Here is a 19,900-nt window from a genome sequence, read left to right on the forward strand (position 1 = left end):
ACATGTATGTTGCCATATACTGCCTTGAAATTAATTTTCTTGCAGGCATTTACAGAGGGATTAAAATAGAAATACAATAGAATTTAATTAAAAACTATATTTAGACAAAAAGACAAACCGCAAATAAAATACTTCAAATGAGTTGTAAAGAATCATTGAAGGTAAGTCCAGTTTGTAGAATCATTTTAGAGTAGTGGTTATTGAAGTTATCCATGTTTGTTTGGGAGCCCGATGGTTGTCAGGTAATAACTATTCATGTACCCAGTGATGTGAGGCTGAGGCTTTTGTGCCTCCTTCATGATGTTAGTAGTGAGAAGAGGGCAGTCTTTAATGGTGGGGATCTTTAGACACTGTTTTCTTGTTGCAGAGCTCCAATGATGGAGAAGACTTTGTGTGTGATGATTAAGGCTGTATTCACTATTTTCTGTAGCCTTTTCTGCACTTGGTTGTGATGTAACCAGTTCGGATAGTCTGCACTGTATTTCTATGGAAGTTTGTCAACTTTTTTGACGACATGCCAAATCTACCACTAATTTCTATGAAAGTAGGGGCACTATTGTGCCACCTTTAGTGATGATACCTTTATTTTGGTCCCAAGACAGATCCTTTGATATGTTAGCACCAATAAGTTTAAAGATACTCTGTTCCCTTAATGAGTATTGACTTATAGACCTCTGGCTTCTTCCTGCTGTAGTCAATCATTAGCCCTTTGGTTTTGTTGGCTTCGAATGAGAGATTTTCAATCAGATTTTCAGTCACCCTCCTATATGTCAATTCCTTACCATTTTTGATTCAGCCAGTAATAGTAGTATTGTCACAAACTTAAGTATGGCTGTACTTAAGCTGTACTTAGCCACACAATCATAAGTGCAAAGTGAGCAGAGCAGGGGGCTAAGCACACAGTTCTGTGGTGCACTTGGGCTAATGGTGAGTGTGGAGGAGATCCATACTTACAGTGGTCTTCCAGTGAGGAAATCAAGTTTCATAGGGAGATACTGAGCCCAAGCCTTGGAGCTTAGTGATGACTTTCAAGGAGTTGATAATGTTGGATGTTGAGTTGTACTCATTGAAGAGTATACTGAGGTTTGCATCTGCTGCTGACCCTGTTGTGATGGTAGGCAATCTAGAGTGGATCCAGTTATGTAGTATTTTATAAATTACTTTATTCCCACTAAGAATATTGCTGCTAGATGTTGTGTTTCCAGTTACATCAATACCTAGGTTACAACAAAGCCACTTTTTATTAGACCATTAAGTAGACTGAACAATATCCCTTTATTAGTCTGTATGAAGCTTATGAATCTGTAGAAGTCCAGAAAGCAGATTGGGTGAATCAAAATGAAACTACACAATCTTTCACTGTCCTCTCGCAAATTTGGATGAGATTGGCACAAAATAGCCTAATGCCTCTACTTTCATAGGCAAAATTTGGCACGTTCCTGTTGACCCTTGCCAATTTTTTTTATTGATGTATCATAGAAAGCATCCTAACTGAATGCATCATGGCTTGACATGACAAGAAACTGCAGGAGGTTGTGAACACAGCTCAACACAACACGGAAACCAGCCTTCTCATTTTGGACTATATGGATTTGATACTTCTTGCTGTGTCAGTAAGGCAGCCAGCAAAATCAAAGACTCCACACAGCCAGGTCATTCTTTCTTCTCCCCCTCCCATTGGGCAGAAGATACAAAAACTTGAAAGCACATACCACCAGGGTTAAGGGCAGTTTCTGTCTTGGTGTTATAACACTATAGACTGGTTCACTGATACAATAGGGTGGGCTCTTGACCTCACAATGTACTTTGTGCCTTACTGTCTGCCTGCACTACACTTTCTCTGTAGCTCTTACACCGCATTCTGTTTTTCTTACAATTTACTATCTCAATACATTGTGTAATTGTACTTGAACTGTTTGCCAGAGAAGTGTTTCATGTGACAATAATAAACCAAATTCCATGTCTGTTTGGTGAAGGGGATGATTTTTAAATCAGACTAGTGTAGGTAATGTGAAAGAAAATAAGTGTAGTGCCATTTGTGAAGAAAAGATGCCTCAAAAAGTCAGCTTTTGAAAGACTTATTGCTACTGTTGTAAGCCAATCAAAATATTAGCAGGATTTGCAATATTGGTCTGTCTCATGCACAACCATTCTGTAGGTTGTTGAAATTGTGTAATTTTCAATAATAATTGGTTCTTGCTGACCATGGGGATGACGTGTTATAAACAATCCATCCTGGCCTAGGACTGAAGGCCATATTGATCATATGAAGCAGGGATGGTATATTTTCTTTCCTGGAAAGTTTCATATTTGTCATTATAGCTAACTGCAATTCTTTTTAAGCTAAATTTGTCTCAAACTGCCTTGTTAGAAATTAAATGCTTTCCCTTGGATTGTTACGCTAACACCTTTAAAATAGTCAGCCAATAACACAACCATAGCGACTTATTTTCTTCATAATAGGGCTCTAAAATGAATTTTAAAGTTGCAGTGGAACTTAAGGTCTTTCTTCAAAACTGTGTTTTATAAGGTGGGGGGGGTCTCAGCGGTTTGTGCTGTTGTTGCCTAGCCCTGGTTTGATTCTGATTTCAGGTTCTGTCTTTGTGGAGTTTGCACATTTCTCAGACATTTAATTCGTCTCCAGTGGGTGCTTTATTTTCATTTTCACATGATGCAGGAGGCCACTCTGCCCATTGGAAAAATGCTGCTTCTTAGTGCAGTCCCATTTTCCTGCATTTCCCCATAGCATATTTCCTTCTGAATGTGTTTCTTAGAGGCCTCTATTAAATCTACATTAACTATCTAACACTTGCAGCACAAATTTCTTCACATTTTAAATCTGTCTTCTATTTGTCAACTATTTGCTTTACATTCTTTTGTAATTATAAGCAACTTTCAAATCTCTAATCTTTCTGAGCAGAAGAGAAAGCTTTCAGATTCTAAGATGTATCATCTTGTAATTGCTCAAATTTGGAATGATCCTTGCCTGTCATATACAGAAACAACTTCATAGTTTTACTTTTCCTACTGTTATCCCAGGAAATGAAATGCAACACCCACTAGTAACAAATTTGCATAATTTCACGAAATACGATAAATAACATGAATGAATTAATGTAGCAGAGCAGATGGGGCGTTTGAGTTCTGTGGATGTTAGGGCAAAGCACTGGCAATTAGCTACCTCAACATTTCTTTTCTCATGATGTAAACAAGCTTTTTGGTCGATTTGCATCTGTGCTTGCTGTTAGTGCTTTCTTATCTCTCCCATTCGATTTATCTTTCATGCCCATTCATTGCCCCTCCTCTCCATCCCTGATTTCCTGCCACCCACCTAATTGAGGGCAATTTAGAGTAACCCATTAAACTATTAGTGCAGCTTTGGAAGATGGCAGTGAAGCCTATGCAGTCATAGAAACTTAACCTGGACAGCACCCAAGGCCAGGACTCTATCCAGGCTTAAGAAGCTATATGGCAGTAGCACACCAGCACACCCACTATTAGAGCCGAATTAGATAAATATTAGCATTGTACCATAATGTTATTAAATTTCCCTTTAAAATAATGACACCATTAAAGAAAATAAAAATGCTTGCATTTCCCAAAGATTCTGAACTGCTTAAAAGATGCTTATAAAATGCAGTTATAAAATTTGAGCAAGTTTTGTTTTAACACAGTACTTGAGGACCTCAGCTGGTCAGGCAACATCTCTGGAGAGAAACAGAGGTGATGTTTCATCAGGACAGGGTTTTGGCCCAAAAAGTTAACTCTTTATTCTTCTGCATTGATATGGCCTGACCTGCTACATTCCTCTAGTGTTTTGTGTCACGATCTAGATTTCCAGCCTCTGCAAAAATCACTTGGGTTTAAAATTGGTTAATCCTTGCCTCAAACTCACTGTCGTTCATCTCCACCAAAATTTGTGGCAACATTTGTCCTGCACATGGGGGATGATCCAGGATTAAGCCTTGCAACTTTGCACAGAAATTCCTGTGGTACTGTTGGTTAGTGGCCAAGTGGTCAAGGCGTGGGTCTAGTGATCTGAAGGTCACTGGTTGGAACCTCAGCTAAGGTAGCATGCTGTGTCCTTGAGTGAGGCACTTAGCCACACATTGCTCTGTGACAACACTGGTACCAAGCTGTATCGGCCCTTGGACAACATTGGTGATGTGGAGAGGGGAGACTTGCAACATGGTCTCCCATACAACCCTGCCCAAGCCTGCGCCCTGGAAACTTTCCAAGGCACAAATCCATAGTCTCTTGAGACTAACGGATGCCTATTGATTAGGGAACATTAGCTGTCAATATTTTTCACAATATCCAAGTTGCACTAAGATTGAAATCTGTTTTATATGCACAACCAATTACAGTAGAATTAATTTAATTCTTTGTGTGGGAAAGAAATAAAAGAATAAAATTGAAGTCATGAGAGAGGGAGGTTGTAGGCTTCACTGAAGGAAGGACGAGGGAATGGAATTGTTGGGGTTTCTCTGCTAGGTGGCAGCCTGGACTCAATAGGCAGAGTGGTGTTGTGCATCATAGTAAATAGCCCTATCAGACCTATTTGGTCCTCAACTCTATATAAACACTTCACAGTTAAATTGAATTGTTCATAACAGAATGAAGGATAAAAACCAGTCTTCATTAGCATGGAATTCTAAGTTGTTACATTTGCTTGTAGAACTGCTGAATCTCTGGAGTTAAGTACATTAACTGCAGGCTGTGATGCAGTTTGTAACTTGAGGCTTACGGTAGTTTTTGGTCCACTTTCTGTCAGTTGTTTTAGAAGATCTACACAGCACAAATGGATCCTCAAGCCCTCAATGCCCATGCCAGTCATGTGCAATAATAGTGTTTATTGGCATTTGGCTTGGGTTCAATTTGCAGTATAAGCAGAAGTACATCAATTGAAGTGGATGCAAAATTATATCTGGTGACTGCAAAAGTGCAGTTGAAAATGGCTATATAATTTTGAAGAAAGCAGAATAGGAGAGTATAGCTAGACTATGTACTTGGATCTAGAAATATCAATCTTCATATTAAATTGTGTTGATACTTTCCTAGTACTTCTACCTATCCTTTTACTGTACATTAAATTTAATTTGGCCCACCTGTATTACAGTACTAGCTTTAATAGACTATGGGTTCTGCTATTTATAAGGAGTTTTTACATTCTCCATGTGACTGAGTGAGTTTCTTTGAGGTGTTCCGGTTTAGGTTGTTTGGTTAATTGGTCACATGGGTGTAATTGGATGGGGTGGGCTTGTTGGGCCAGAAGGGCTGTTACCGTATTGTATCACTACATAAGTTATAACTAAGTTAAAAATGTTTGTTTTCCCCATGGGCTGCTTCACTTTCTCTAACCCAAACGTATTCTTTTCTGCAACTTTAAAAACAACTTAGTTTTGTGCTTTTCCAGTTCTGACAAAGGATCTTTGATGTGAAACACATTATTTTCCCCTTTCCACTGATGCTACCTGACTTGATGAGTATTTCCAGTATTTTTTAATTTGGTATAATTACTTAATTTCTCTCTCAAATATGTTGACGATCTTCACATTATCTATAAAGCAAAAAAAATGTTGGAGATATTCAGCAGGCAAACAACATCTGTAGAAACAGTAGATCACATTTCCTTCAGAACTGGAAAAATGACAAAACTTTTATATCTGAAGCTCCTGAGAAGGTGATGGATGACGCTTAATTTTCTGATCAGAGGTCTCAGAAGTTAGTGTTATGCAATAGGTATGTAAATGATTTGGATAAATATGTACATGGTGTAATTAACAATCTTGCTGGTGATGCTAAATTGGGGGTCTTGTTGATTGTGAAGCAGGTTACATAGAATTACAAAGAGATCTTGATCAGTTACCGAGATGGACCAAGGAATAGCAAATGGGTTTCAAATTAGATAAGTGTGAAGAGATTCATTTTAGGTAATCAAGCCATGGTAGAACTTTTATGAGTGGCAAAGCACAGTTGAGTGCAGTGGAACAGTTGAAGCTAAAAGGCACAATTTGCTGAAAGTGGTTGCATAAGTAGAAAGTGGTGAAGAAGGTATTTAGCATGCTGTCCATCAGTCAGAACAGAGTTTTGGAGTAGGAACATAATGTTGCAGTTACATAAGTTGTTGGTGAGACTGCATTTGAAGAATTGTGTACTCTTATGGATATCCTGTTATAGGAATGATTTTTTGTCAAACTAGAAGAGTGCAAGAGAGATTTACAAGGATGCTACCTGAGTTGGAGGGAAAGCTTGACCATCTTGGTCTTTATTCCTTTAAGCACAAGAGAATGAGGGTGAAACTCAATTTATAAAATCATAAGAGGTCATAATCTTTTCCCCAGCTTTGTGAGTCTAAAGCTCAGGGGCACAGATACATAAAAAAGGATAGATTTAAGAGGCCTGGGAGGTAACTTCACACAGAGGGTAAGGATAACCTAGAATGAACTACCAGAAGAGGAGGTTGAGGCGGGTACAATTGCAGCATTTAAGAGACATTTAGGGTACATGGAGGATAGGAGTTTAAAGGATTATGGGCTGAATGCAGACAAATGGATTAACAGGGAGGGTGACTAGTGAAGCTGAAGGGCCTGTTTCCATGCTTTACAACTCTGAGGAAGAGTGGAAAGAATGAAGGGTGCAGGCTGAGTTTCTGCAAACGACATATTTGCTTTTGACACAAGCAACTGTACCTCCGGAATTCCTACAGTAGATAATTTGTTGCTCCACGTTTCAGCATCTGCACTTTCTTCTGCTTGTGCTCTAGGTGCTATCTGTTAAGCATGGCTGGTCCATCTTGAGTTCTATCAATAAGCAAGGAGGAAAAGGGGTAGTTAGAGAGTGGGGAAACTGCTTGCTGAAATGGTGATACAGAATGTGAGCTACCTGACAGTTTTGTCCTCCTGGCTTTAGTCTCTTTCTGTTTCAATGAAGTGCAATGTTAACACTGTGCAGCAGCACCTCGTTTTCCATCCAGGTGCATGGGACTCTGAATTCAACAATTTGACTTAAATAGCCTTTCCTATTTGTATCAGAAGTGACCAGGTCTGACATAGGATCATCAAAAAAGCTTTTTGTTTCCCTCTGGGTGAAACTAGAATTAGATGCTTTAGGTTTAGGGTAAAATATGAGGGAACTACTTCATTCAGAGGATAGTGTGAGTATGGAATGAGCTGCCAATGAAAGTGGCAGATGCAGGATCAAAGGTAACATTTTAGAGAAGTTCAGATAGGTATGGATGAGAGAGGTTTAGAGGGCTGTGGTCCAGATGAAGGTGGGTGCAGGTCTATGCACTCCCCATCCCTCTCTGCAACCTGTTTTCTCAGCTTTCTATTTCTGATGCAATCATTGACTTAACCTGTGTGCCTTATTTCACGTTTCCATCATCTGCAAGCCTTCTGCTTTTGTTTTCTATGTAGTTAAAATGATAAATTCTGTAACAGTTATGGAGACAGAGCTTTCTCGTCACTATTGGATTTATCAGTAACTATTTGGAAATGATCACTACTGGTTTTGTATGTCCAAATGTGTTAGGTCAGTACTCCATAAGACAAGGGAATAGAATTAGGCTATTAGGCCCATCAAATCTACTCTGTCATTCATCATGGCTGATTTATTATCATCCTTACTGCTGCTACACGACTGTGTAGGAATGAATTTGACAAATTCACCACCCTCTGGCTAAAGAAATTCCTCTTCGGCTTTGTTCTAAAAGGGCATCTTTCTATTCTGAGACTGTGTCCTCTAGTCCTTGACTGTCCCAATATTGAAAACACTCTTTTCACATCCACTCTATCTAGGCCTTTCAATATTTGGTAGGTTTCAATGAGATCTCTTTTCCACACCCAGAGCCATTGAATGAATCAGAATCAGGTTTAATGTTTTTTAATATTTAAATTTTTAACGTTAATGGGCTTAATGGACCTGTGAAAAGAAAGAGTTTTAACATATATTAAGAAAATGAAAGGAGATATAGCTGTTTTGCAGGAAACACATTTAACAGAGACAGAACATCAGAAATTAAAGAGATTGGGTTGGAAGCGTTATTGCAGCTTCATTTAATTCAAAGTCGAGGGGAGTTGCAATTTTGGTTAATAAAACCTTACCAATTAAAACACAAAATGTACTGATTGATTCTGTGGGGAGATACGTGATTATACATTGTCAAATCTTTTCAGAATTATGGACTCTTATGAACATTTATGCACCAAATGAAAATGATGCAAAATTCATACAAGAAGTTTTTTATGAATTTGGCCGATGCACATGATAAAATATTAATAGGTGGAGATTTTAACTTTTGTTTAGACCCAGTTCTAGATAGGTCAACTAAGGCTGTTACAAAATCAAAAGTAATAAAGTTAACTTTATCATTGATGAAAGACTTAAATTTGATTGATATATGGAGAAGAATTAATTCAAGAGAAAGAGATTCTTCATTTTATTCATATAGACATAAAACTTATTCAAGGATTGATTTTTTCCTATTATCAATGAATATTCAGGATAGAGTGAAAAGTGTGGAATATAAAGCAAGAATACTGTCAGATCATTCCCCCTTGATACTGATACTGATAAGGAGGAATTGATTTACAGATGGAGATTTAATTCAATTTTATTAAAACGTCAAGATTTTTGTGATTTTATGAAAAAACAGATCCAATTTTTTTTGGATACAAACTTATATTCAGTTGATGATAAATTTATATTATGGGAAATGATGAAAGCATATTTGAGGGGTCAGATAATAAGTTATACTTCTAAAATTAAGAAGGAATATGTGGTGGATATAGATCAATTAGAAAAAGAGATTACAAAATTAGAAAAAGAATCCCAAAGATATATGACAGAAGAAAAACGGAGACAACTTGTCAATAAGAAGCTACAATATAATACACTCCAGACATATCGAACAGAAAAAGTAATTATGAGAACTAAACAGAGATATTATGAATTAGGTGAAAGATCACACAAGATTCTTGCTTGGCAGTTGAAAACAGAGCAGGCTTCCAAAACAATAAATGCAATTAGAACAAGTGCAAATAAAATCACTTATAAACCTTTAGAAATTAATGAAACTTTAAAAAAATTTTACTCCGAATTATATCAATCAGAATCACAGAATGAGGTTGCTGAGATAGAAATTTTTTTTATCACAAATAACTTCCAAAATTGAATTCGGAAGAACAGAAAGGATTAGATATGCCCTTTACATTGAAAGAGGTTGAAGAAGCTTTAGGATCACTCCAGAGTAACAAATCTCCAGGAGAAGATGGTTTTCCGCCTGAATTTTATAAAAAATTTAAAGATTTATTAATCCCTCCTTTTATGGAGTTAATGTATCAAGCAGAAAGAACACATAAACTTCCACAATCTTTTTCAACAGCAATCCTAATAGTATTGGCAAAAAAAGATAGAGATCCTTTAAAACCAACATCATATAGGCCTATCTCTTTATTGAATACAGATTATAAAATAATAGCAAAAAATTATTATCTAAGTATTTACCAAAATTAATACATATGGATCAAACAGGCTTTATCAAAAATAGACAATCGGCGGATAATATAACTCAGTTACTTAGCATAATTCATCGGGCACAAAAGGAGGAAATGAGTGTGGCAGTTGCTTTGGATGCAGAAAAAGCATTTGATTGATTGGAATGGGACTTTTTATTTAAGGTATTGGAAAAATATGGGTTAGGAAAATCTTTTATAAAATGGATTAAAACCTTAAATACTAGTCCCAAAGCTAAAGTAGTGACAAATGGTCAAATTTCAACATCATTCCACTTAACAAGGTCAACTAGACAAGGCTGTCCATTATCACCAGCCCTATTTGTATTGGCGATAGAACCATCAGCTGAATTAATTAGAATGGATCCAGATATGGTGGACTTCAGAGTTAACCAGGAGGAATATAAGATTAATTTATTTGCTGATGATGTTCTGATTTATTTAACAAACCCATTGCATTCGTTGCATAAATTATCTTTTAGATTGGAAGAATATGGGAAAATATCAGGGTACAAAGTAAGCTGGGATAAAAGTGAAATTTTACCCCTTACTAAAGGAGATTATAGTCAATGTCGATTAGTAACCCAATTTAGATGGCCGACAAATGGTATAAAATATTTAGGTATAAGAGTTGATAATGATAAAAAGAATTTATATAAATTAAATTATTTGCCATTATTGAAAAAATACAAGAAGATCTTAATAAATGGATGATGTTACCAATAACATTAGTAGGTAGAGTTAATGCTGTAAAAATGAATATATTTCCTAGATTACAATATTTATTCCAAACATTACCAATACAACTGCCCTAGAAGTTTTTCAAAGAGTTGAATAAATATGTGAGGAAGTTTCTTTGGAAAGGTAAGTTGTCAGGAATATCGTTGGAAAAATTGACATGTAAATTTGACCTAGGAGGGTTACAACTCCCAAATTTTAAGAATTAGTATAAAGCAAATCAACTTAGATTTATTGCATCTTTTTTTGATGAAGAAAAACCGGCATGGATTGGAATAGAATTAGATAAGATACGAGAACATATACCAGAAGATTTTATATATAAATGGGAATCCAAATGGATACTGGAAAAGAAAGAATCTCTTACATTAAAACATTTGATTGATTTATGGAATAAGGTAAATATGGATGATGAGATAAAGAAATCTTTATTAGCAAAGAGAACCCTAATTCAAAGTAGACTTATTCCTTTTACAATGGATAATCAACTTTTATATAACTGGTTTCAAAAAGGGATCAGATATATAAGTGACTGTTTAGAAGGAGGTATATTGATGTCATTTGATCAATTAAAGAATAAATATAAAATATCAAATAACACTTTTCTGTTATTTTCAATTAAAGGCCTATTTAAGAGGTAAACCGAGTCAAACAATGTTAATGCCAAAACCTAATGATATAGAAACTTTAATTCAAAAAGGAAAAATTAAAAAATTTACGTCTTGTATATATAATTTGATTCAAAAACAGACAATTAAACCAGGAATTCATAAGTCAAGACAAAATGGGAAACTGATTTGAATATTAAAATTGATGAAAAAATTGGTCAAGACTATGTCTTGATAGTATGACAAATACAATTAATGTCCGACTTAGTACAATACAATTTTTACATCAATTATATATTACACCACAAAAAATAAATAAATTAAACCCAAATTTATCTGACCAATGTTTCCGATGTAATCAAGAAATCGGTACTTTTTTACACTCTACTTGGACTTGTTTTAAAATTCAACCTTTTTGGATAAATTTAAGACTTTTACTGGAACAAGTTATTGGAATACAACTCCCACATAGCCCAATATTATTTTTATTAGGCGATATTGAAGGGATAATACCGAAACCTAAATTGAATAAGTATCAGATGTAGTTCCTCTTGTCCAGGTGTCATATCTACCTAATTTACCTTTAGACCTTTCAGCTTTCTAAACGCCTTCTCCTTATTAATAGCAACTACACTATTTTCTGGCCCTGACTCTTTTGAAAATCTGATATACTGTGCTGGTGTCTTCCACCATGAAGAATGATGTAAAATACTTAGCAAGTTCATCTTCCTCTTCTTTGGCCCCCATTACTACCTCTCCAGTGACATTTTCCAGTGGTCTGAAATCCACTCTTGCCACACACACACACAGACACACACACACAGACACACACACACAGACACACACACACACACAGACACACACACACACACACAGACACACACACACACACACAGACACACACACACACACAGACACACACACACACACACACAGACACACACACACACACACAGACACACACACACACACACACACAGACACACACACAGAGACAGACACACACACACACACACACACACACACACACACCCTCCCCTCCCCGTGGTATTTGTTGGTTGCCGCCTTTTTGGTTTTTCAAAGCTTACTAATCTTCTAACTTCCCACTAATTTTTACTATACCTTGTGCCCTTTTTCTTTTACACTCTCTTTCACTTGGTTGCCATGGTTGCTTTATTTCTCTCTTACCCCCTCCCCCCTTTTTAGAAACTGCTGATTCTTTGGGATGAATCGATCCTTTGTCTTTTGAATTACTCCCAGATACTTCAGCTATTGCTGCTCTACCATCAGCTCTGCTAGTGTCCCTTTCCAATCAACTTTGGCCAGCTTCTCTCTCTGAAACTCCCGTTAATGCACTGTAATACTGATACATCTGATTTTTAGCTTCTCCCTTTCAAACTGTAAGGTGAATTCTATTATATTCTGAATGCTGTCTCTTAAGGGTTCTTTTACCCTAAGTCCCCTTCATTACACAATACCCAATCCAGAATTGTGTTTTGCCTAGTGGGTTTGAACACAAGTTGCTCTAAAAAGCCAACTTACAGGCACTTTACAAATTCCTTCTCTTGGGGTTCAGCATCAACCTGATTTTCCCCAATCTACTTGCATGTTGAAATCTACCCCCATGATCATAAGACATAGAAGCAGTATTAGGCCATTTAGCCCATCAAGTCTGCTCCGCCATTCTATCCTGGCTGACTTATTACCTCCCTCAACTCCATTACCCTACCTTCTCCCCATAACCTTTGATGCCCTGACTAATCAAGAACCTATTAACCTCTGCTTTAAATATATCCAGTGACTTGGCTTCCACAGCCTAGCGAGGCAATTAATCCCACAGATTCAGCATCCTCTGGCTAAAGAAATTCCTCCTTACCTTTGTTCTAAACAGACGTCCCTCTATTATCATAACATTGTGTTTTTTTTAATTCATTCATTTTCTATCTCCTGTTGTAATTTGTAGCCCACATTCCAGCTACTGAATTGAAGGCCTGCATTTAACTGTCATCAGGGTCTTTTTGTCCTTGCAGTTTCTTAACTCTACTCACAAAAATTCTACATCTTTTGATCCAATGTCATTTCTTTTTAGGGATTTGATTTCATTTTTGACCAACAAAGCCACTCTGCCCATCTGCCTGTCCTTTTGATGCGGTGTGTATTCTTTAATGTTCAGCTCCCGAGGATACCTCCAAAGTGGAACTTGCAAATAGTGAGACTTGCTGATTTCAGTGGTCTAGTACTCAGCTTTTAACAATGGAAAATGACCCTTTTATCATTATAATGATTATCTCATTACTGATATCACCTTTGTAAATATTTTCATTGCACTTTCTCTATTGCTTTCATATTCTGTTTTTACTTTGATAATTAATTGTCCAATCGGATAAATGTTCTTGTTTTGTAATATCATTACTAATATTTTTCTCCTTTTTTTACCTCCAGACATTAGTGCAAGAATAAGATCGTCCAATCCCTTAATAGACTTCCGGATGTAACTCATATAAATCTGACTTTCAACCTGGATATGAAGACTGAGATAACTTCTGATGCACCCAGAAGACAGGAGAGTTCCAAGGAGTCATTAATGAACCCTGAGCCAATCCTGGCAACAAAAAGTTTTAGTACAGACGTTGAAATGATTGCAAGTAAAGTTGGAAATGACTTCACTCATATTTGTGATTCTGGAAAGCCAATCAAAGGCATGAATGAGAACAGATTAGAACAGGAGAAAATGGTTGTTGCTAGAAAAAAGCGTAAGAGCCAGCAGGCTGGTCCATCAGAAACTCAAAACTCTAATTTGAAAGATCACCCAAGTAACATTGGTTTGAGGCCTCATATGCAGTCACAAGACCATGCAGATGATTCTTCTGTTAGTGAGTGTGTTTCATCACCTTCTTCAAGTCTACATTTTGGAGACTCTGATACAATGACTTCAGAAGAAGAGGAGATTCCAGATAGACATTCCCAAACAGTATTGAGTGGCACAAGTAGAACAATTGATTCAAAAATGCACAAGTGGCCAAGGTCTGAACAGGAATCTATATCAGGGATTTTAATTAAGCGACCTTGTCTCCCAAATAGCAGTCTACGGAGGTCTCAACAGAGAAAGAAATTTAATAAACCTAATGTTTCTCAACGGACACAAAAACAAAAGGAGCGTATTTTATTGCAGAGGAAGAAAAGGGAAGTTTTTGCTCGTAAGAAGTATGCCTTACTGTCAAGTTCTAGCAGTTCAGGTGATAATGACCTGAGCAGTGAATCCTCCTCCAGCTCTTCCACTGAAGGGGATGATGATTTATATATGACAAGGAATGAAAGCCACCAAAATAATACAACAGTTGCCTCAGGTAAAATTTTCAGCTTTTATAAATTAGAAAAATAATAAGTTTGTGCTGAAGAAAACTTCTTGATTCACTAGAAAGATTTACTTCCAATTAACTGTGCAATGATATAACTATTATTAGCATTTGAGCAATTGTTAATTTAACTCTTTCTAAAAGTGGTAATTTTAATATAGACAATTGTTATGCTGCAAATCTTTTGTCCAACAATTATCTAACAAACAATGGCACAAGTTCTATCATTGATGCAAATTGATATTCAGATAATGAATCTTGAAGCCTAATTGCATTTAATCACTAAGAATGAGAAAAAACTGCAGGTATACAAGAGCACCACCACCACCACCTTAAAATTTCCCATAAATTTGCATCCTGGCTTGGAATCGCATTGCTTTTTATTCATTGTTACTGTGTAATCTCCTGACCAGTAACCCACCTTTATGCTTTCTGTCAGTAGAAACAATTCTGCTAGGCATAGTAGCTAGGCTACATGTGAAGGCCAGTAGCTGGACTTCGTTGTCAGAGGCTATTTGAGATGCGAGTCATTGGGAGTATTTAACAGGTGATACGAGCTTATCCCCAATACCAACTCCAGTTATAACAACCTTAAGGAACCTGTGAAAATATACTTGCTACATCTATAAATAATAATTGTTATTCAGTACAGTTTGTGCTTCCTCAGCTTATTTTAATAGAAATGCAAAAGGAGGTGTTTTAAGGATACTGAAGCAAAATGGTGATGAAGTACCTAAATATGTCTAAACCTTGACCTAAATTTACCTAATCCAATTTCCTCTTGTGACCAAGTTCATATTTCAGTGCCTTTCCTTTGCGACACATTTGTCAATGTGCAGGTGCCAATTTCCACCTGAAAGGTCTAATCAGAACTGTGTAGATCTTGTCTCTCTGCTTACTATCTTTTGCTAATTATTTATTTGTTAATAGGTATAATAAAAACTTGTTATAAAAAAAGCTTATTTTCAGACAAAATCCTTTTGTAATGCTTTGTAAATTTTTTGGTCTGAACCAAAAATGAATGCAGATTTGTCCTCACTGAACATTTGAAGAGCTTCTGTGATATCCTCCCTCATTATCATAGTGCGGGGGTCGGCAGCCTGCGGCTCCCGAGCCATTTGTGGCTCTTTCACCTCTGTGCTGCGGCTCCCTGTGGCTTTGGGAAATAATTGGTCAGTATTTAATTAAAATGTATTTTATGTTAGTTTGTTAGCTTTTGAAATGTAATTCTAAATTTGAAGATTATGGTGATCTTGTACAATCTAAGTGTGGCGACACATTTCCTGACACATCCGAAACGGCTCACAATTAGCCAGCATTCCGGCTAAGGGAGATAGCCTACGGGGGTTTGTGAGTACGCGTCTTTTGCAGCATCTGCGTCCATGGGGGCTGGGTTGAGGGAGGCTTAAAAGCAAGGCTGTTTAGTTCGAATAAAGCTATCTTTGACTGCAGTTTACTGACACCGCTACAACGTGTTTTTATCGCTGGCTGTCCAGACGGAAGGTGCTGAAACGCTTTGTCGCGTGTCTGGAAGAAGTGAAAACTTTCCTGGGCAGCAAAGGGCTCACCTTTCCTGAGCTGGAACAGCCAGAGTGGCTGGAAAAGCTACACTTCATGGTAGACATGACAGCGCACCTGAACACGCTGAACACAGCTCTTCAACGGGGTAAGGACGTACAGCCCTGCACATGTTGGAGGATGTTTTGGCATTCGAGCGCAAGTTGACGTTGCTTGCCAGAGATTTACAGAAAGGCACTTTGTCTCACTTCCCCAATTTGAGAGAGTTCAAACAAGGTCACGACATGATAATTTCGGAGTATTTACATTCTGCAATCATCGCAATGCAAACATCGTTTGGGAAACGCTTCTGTGAGTTCAGAGAGGAAAAAAACACATTATCCTTCCCGGTCACTCCCTTAAGCATCGATCCTTCCCTACTGAATACGACTGCATTGGCAGGTGTGAGTCAACCTGATCTTGAGATGGAACTGGCCGACATAGCCGACAAAGACATATGGGTGTCCAAGTTTAGACGCTTGACAGCAGACCTTGAAGATGTTGCCCGTCAGAAGGCCGTTCTTGCTCAGAAACACAAATGGAGTGATATTGAAAACCTTCCAAAACCGGACAAACTTGTGTTCGAAACATGGAATGCTATGCCCGACATTTATGTAAACATTAAAAAGTATGCGCTTTGAGTCCTGTCGATCTTTGGATCCACATATGTAAGTGAGCAGGTGTTCTCCAACATGAACTTTATTAAAAACAAACATCGCGCACGCCTCACAGATGACAGCTTGCGATCTTGTGTAAAGATGAAGGTGACGTCATACAGCCCTGATGTGCAGACGCTGTGCGCTGAGGTCCAGGAGCAGAAATCCCATTAACCAAGTATGATAAATATTTTAATTGCCTATTATTTTATGTATATTCATATTTTTTCATTGTTCAGTGAAATAGTCCTTTTATTTTTCAGGCTGACAGCTGGCTGATGTTATTTTTGGTTTGCTGCTGGCGGAAAATTTAAGTTCGGCGTTTTTCATAAATACAAGAAGGACTCAAATAGACATTGAGTATTTTACTTAAAAGTAACTTTCAACCCAACGTCTTTTTTTCGGAGTTCAAAATGTTTTTGTTGCATGCAGAAATGTAATTTCGTTTTCTGTGCAGGAGTTCATCAATTTCATAAATGCAACACATTATAGTTTGTTTATACATAGCATAAAGGCAAAAAAAAACGTTGAATGCAGTGTTATTTCATTTTAAATGTCAAACGGGTTTTGCGGCTCCCAGTGTTTTCTTTTCTGTGGGAAACGGGTCCAAGTGGCTCTTTCAGTGGTAAAGGTTGCTGACCCCTGTCATAGTGGCTTCACTAATCAGGATTGCATACCTTCTCTCACTTGTAGATTCTGAACTCTGGAATGTTGAGTTACCACTCCTGTCTTCCTTTCACTCATATTTCTTTTGCCAGCAACAGAAACATTCCTATGTCTGATTAATGCTCTTAAATTCAGCTGAACTCCTTGCATTGAAAATTAGACTTTGCATTGTATACATGCTACGTATCACTCATGTTTGCTCTGCCTTCTGGACTGACTTAGTTTTCCTTTGATGTTTGACTGCATCTTACCTTCTCCCCCCACCCCAACACCCCCCATCTATTTTGTTTCTTTCTCCTATCAACTTTGTTTAACCTCATCACAACAGTCAACAGTTCTGCCAAACACCTTTGCAGGAATGTATGACGTGTTCTGGATCAAGTATAACTTGTCCATCTTGTATTAGTTTTACCTTCCCCAGCACCTGTACAAGTAATCCAAAACCCTAAAGCTCTCCCTCTTTCACAGACCTTTTGTAATTTATTTTTTATTGAAGTTCATCATCAAACAAACATTTCCATAAAATGTATTTCAGACATTGTACATATATATCATATAATCATATATATCACAAATCTCCACAAAGTATTTATCTGAGGTATACACTTATAGAAAAGAGTGGAAAGAAAAAGCAAGCAAAAGGAAAGAACTATGTACAAGTAGGGAGTGATCTTTTGTTTTTACACAGATTCATTGATTTGTGAGAATAAAGTCAGGCCTATGAGGCATTATGTAGTTAAAGCATTTCTCCCAGTATGAATCAAATTGTTCCAAATTGGATAAAATTCTCTTAACGTTTGATTGGATTTAATAGCCCATTGACATTAAAAGAAATGAATTTTACCTTGTCCTTAGCCATCTGTTTTTATGTTAATGTATCATTGAAATTAGAATAAAACTTAGAACGAATAAGAACCAAGAAACACAAATAATAACAAAAATGGCAACGAACGTGTGATTCCAAGGCTGAGGTCTCTAGTAGATGACCCTGCGTTGAGCTAGAGGAAATGTCTAGCTATGGAGGATAACCCCTCCTACTTGTGAGTTGAGGGCCCCCATTGCAGTATTCATAAAAGTCAGTGAACAAATCCATTACACAAAAAAGATTTCCCTGTGTACTCCTCCATAGAGGGGGTGGGATGGCCCTGTTGGTGAGGAATGAGATTCAGTCCTTTGCAAGGGGGAACATAGGATCAGGAGAAGTAGAGTCTGTGTGGATAGAACTGAAGAACAGTAAGGGCAAAAAGACCCTAATGGGTGTTGTCTACAGGCCACCAAACAGTAGCATGGATATTGGGTGCAAGTTGAATAGGGAGTTAACATTGGCATGTAGCAAAGGTAATGTCGCAGTAGTTATGGGGGATTTCAACATGCAGCTGAACTGGGAGAATCAGGTTGGTGCTGGACCCCAGGATCGGGAGTTTGTAGAGTGCCTACGGGATGCATTCTTGGAACAGCTTATATGAGAGCCGACTAGGGACAAGGCTATTCTGGATTTAGTGTTGTGTAATGAACAGGATTTGATAAGCGATCTTGAAGTAAGGGAGCCATTAGGAGGTAGAGACCATAATATGATAAGTTTTTATCTGCAATTTGAGAAGGATAAGGGCAGATTGGAGGTGTCAGTGTTGCAGTTGAACAAAGGAGACTATGGAGCCATGAGGGAGGAACTGGCCAAAGTTAAATGGATAGATATCCTAGCAGAAAAGACAGTGGAACAGCAGTGACAGGTATTCTTGGGAATAATGCACAAGGTGCAAAATCAGTTCATCCTCTGGAGAAGGAAGGATTCAAAGGGGGGAAAGGGGCCACAGTGGTTGACAAAGGAAGTCAGAGATTGCATAGCATTTTTAAAAAAAGGAAGTATGACAGGTGAGTGGGAGGGCAGATGATTGGGAAATTTTTAAGGAACAACAGAACTTAACTAAAAAGACAATATGGGGAGAAAAAATGAGGTACGAACGCAAGCTAGCCAGGAATATAAAGGAGGATAGCAAAAGCTTTTTTAGATATAGGAAGAGAAAGAAGATAGTTAAGAACAATGTTGGGCCCTTGAAGAATGAATTGGGTGAAATTGTTATGGGGAACAGAGAAATGGCAGAAAAATTTAATAATTACTTTAGATCTGTCTTCACTAGGGAAGACACAAGCGATCTCCCAGATGTATGGATGGGCCAAGGACATGGGGTAACAGAGGAAATGAAACAGATTGACATTAGGAAGGAAACGGTGATGAGTAGACTGATGGTACTGAAGGCTGACAATTCCCCAGGTCCAGATGTTCTGCATCCTAGGGTAATAAAGGAGGTGGCCCTGGAAATTGTGGATGTATTGGTAATCATTTTCCAATGTTCCTTAGATTCAGGATCAGTTCCTGAGAATTGGAGAATGGCTAATGTTATCCCACCTTTTAAGAAAGGTGGAAGGGAGAAAACAGAACTATTGTCCTGTCAGCCTAACATTAGTAGTGGGGAATATGCTTGAGTCCATCATTAAAGATGAAATAGTGGCATATCTAGATAGCAGTGATAGGATTGGGCCGAGCCAGCATGGATTTACCAAGGGCAAATCATGCTTGACTAATCTATTGGAGTTTTTCGAGGATGTAACCAGGAAGTTAGACAAGGGAGATCCAGTGGATGTTGTGTACCTCGATTTTCAGAAGGCATTTGATAAGATCCCACATAGGAGATTGGTGGGTAAAATCAGAGCTCGTGGCATTGAGGGGAAGATATTGACATGGATAGAAAAACTGGTTGGCAGATAGAAAGCAAAGGGTAACAGTGAATGGGTGTTTCTTGGAA

At 37.7% G+C, this 19,900-nt stretch overlaps 1 protein-coding gene across 3 annotated transcripts in view; it reads left to right on the forward strand.

The window, feature by feature from the left end:
* The window catches only part of rnf111 (ring finger protein 111), a 145,189-nt gene that overhangs the window by 29,711 nt on the left and 95,578 nt on the right, over positions 1-19,900 (forward strand). For all 3 annotated transcript variants that reach the window (XM_059952569.1, XM_059952568.1, XM_059952570.1), the window contains exon 2: positions 13,304-14,208. In XM_059952569.1, the coding sequence (XP_059808552.1) occupies positions 13,386-14,208 (823 nt within the window). In that variant the 5' untranslated portion in view covers positions 13,304-13,385. The remainder of the gene's footprint in view (positions 1-13,303; positions 14,209-19,900) is intronic.

This window comes from Hypanus sabinus, chromosome 28 (genome assembly GCF_030144855.1).
Source record: "Hypanus sabinus isolate sHypSab1 chromosome 28, sHypSab1.hap1, whole genome shotgun sequence".
Lineage (NCBI taxonomy): Eukaryota > Metazoa > Chordata > Chondrichthyes > Myliobatiformes > Dasyatidae > Hypanus > Hypanus sabinus.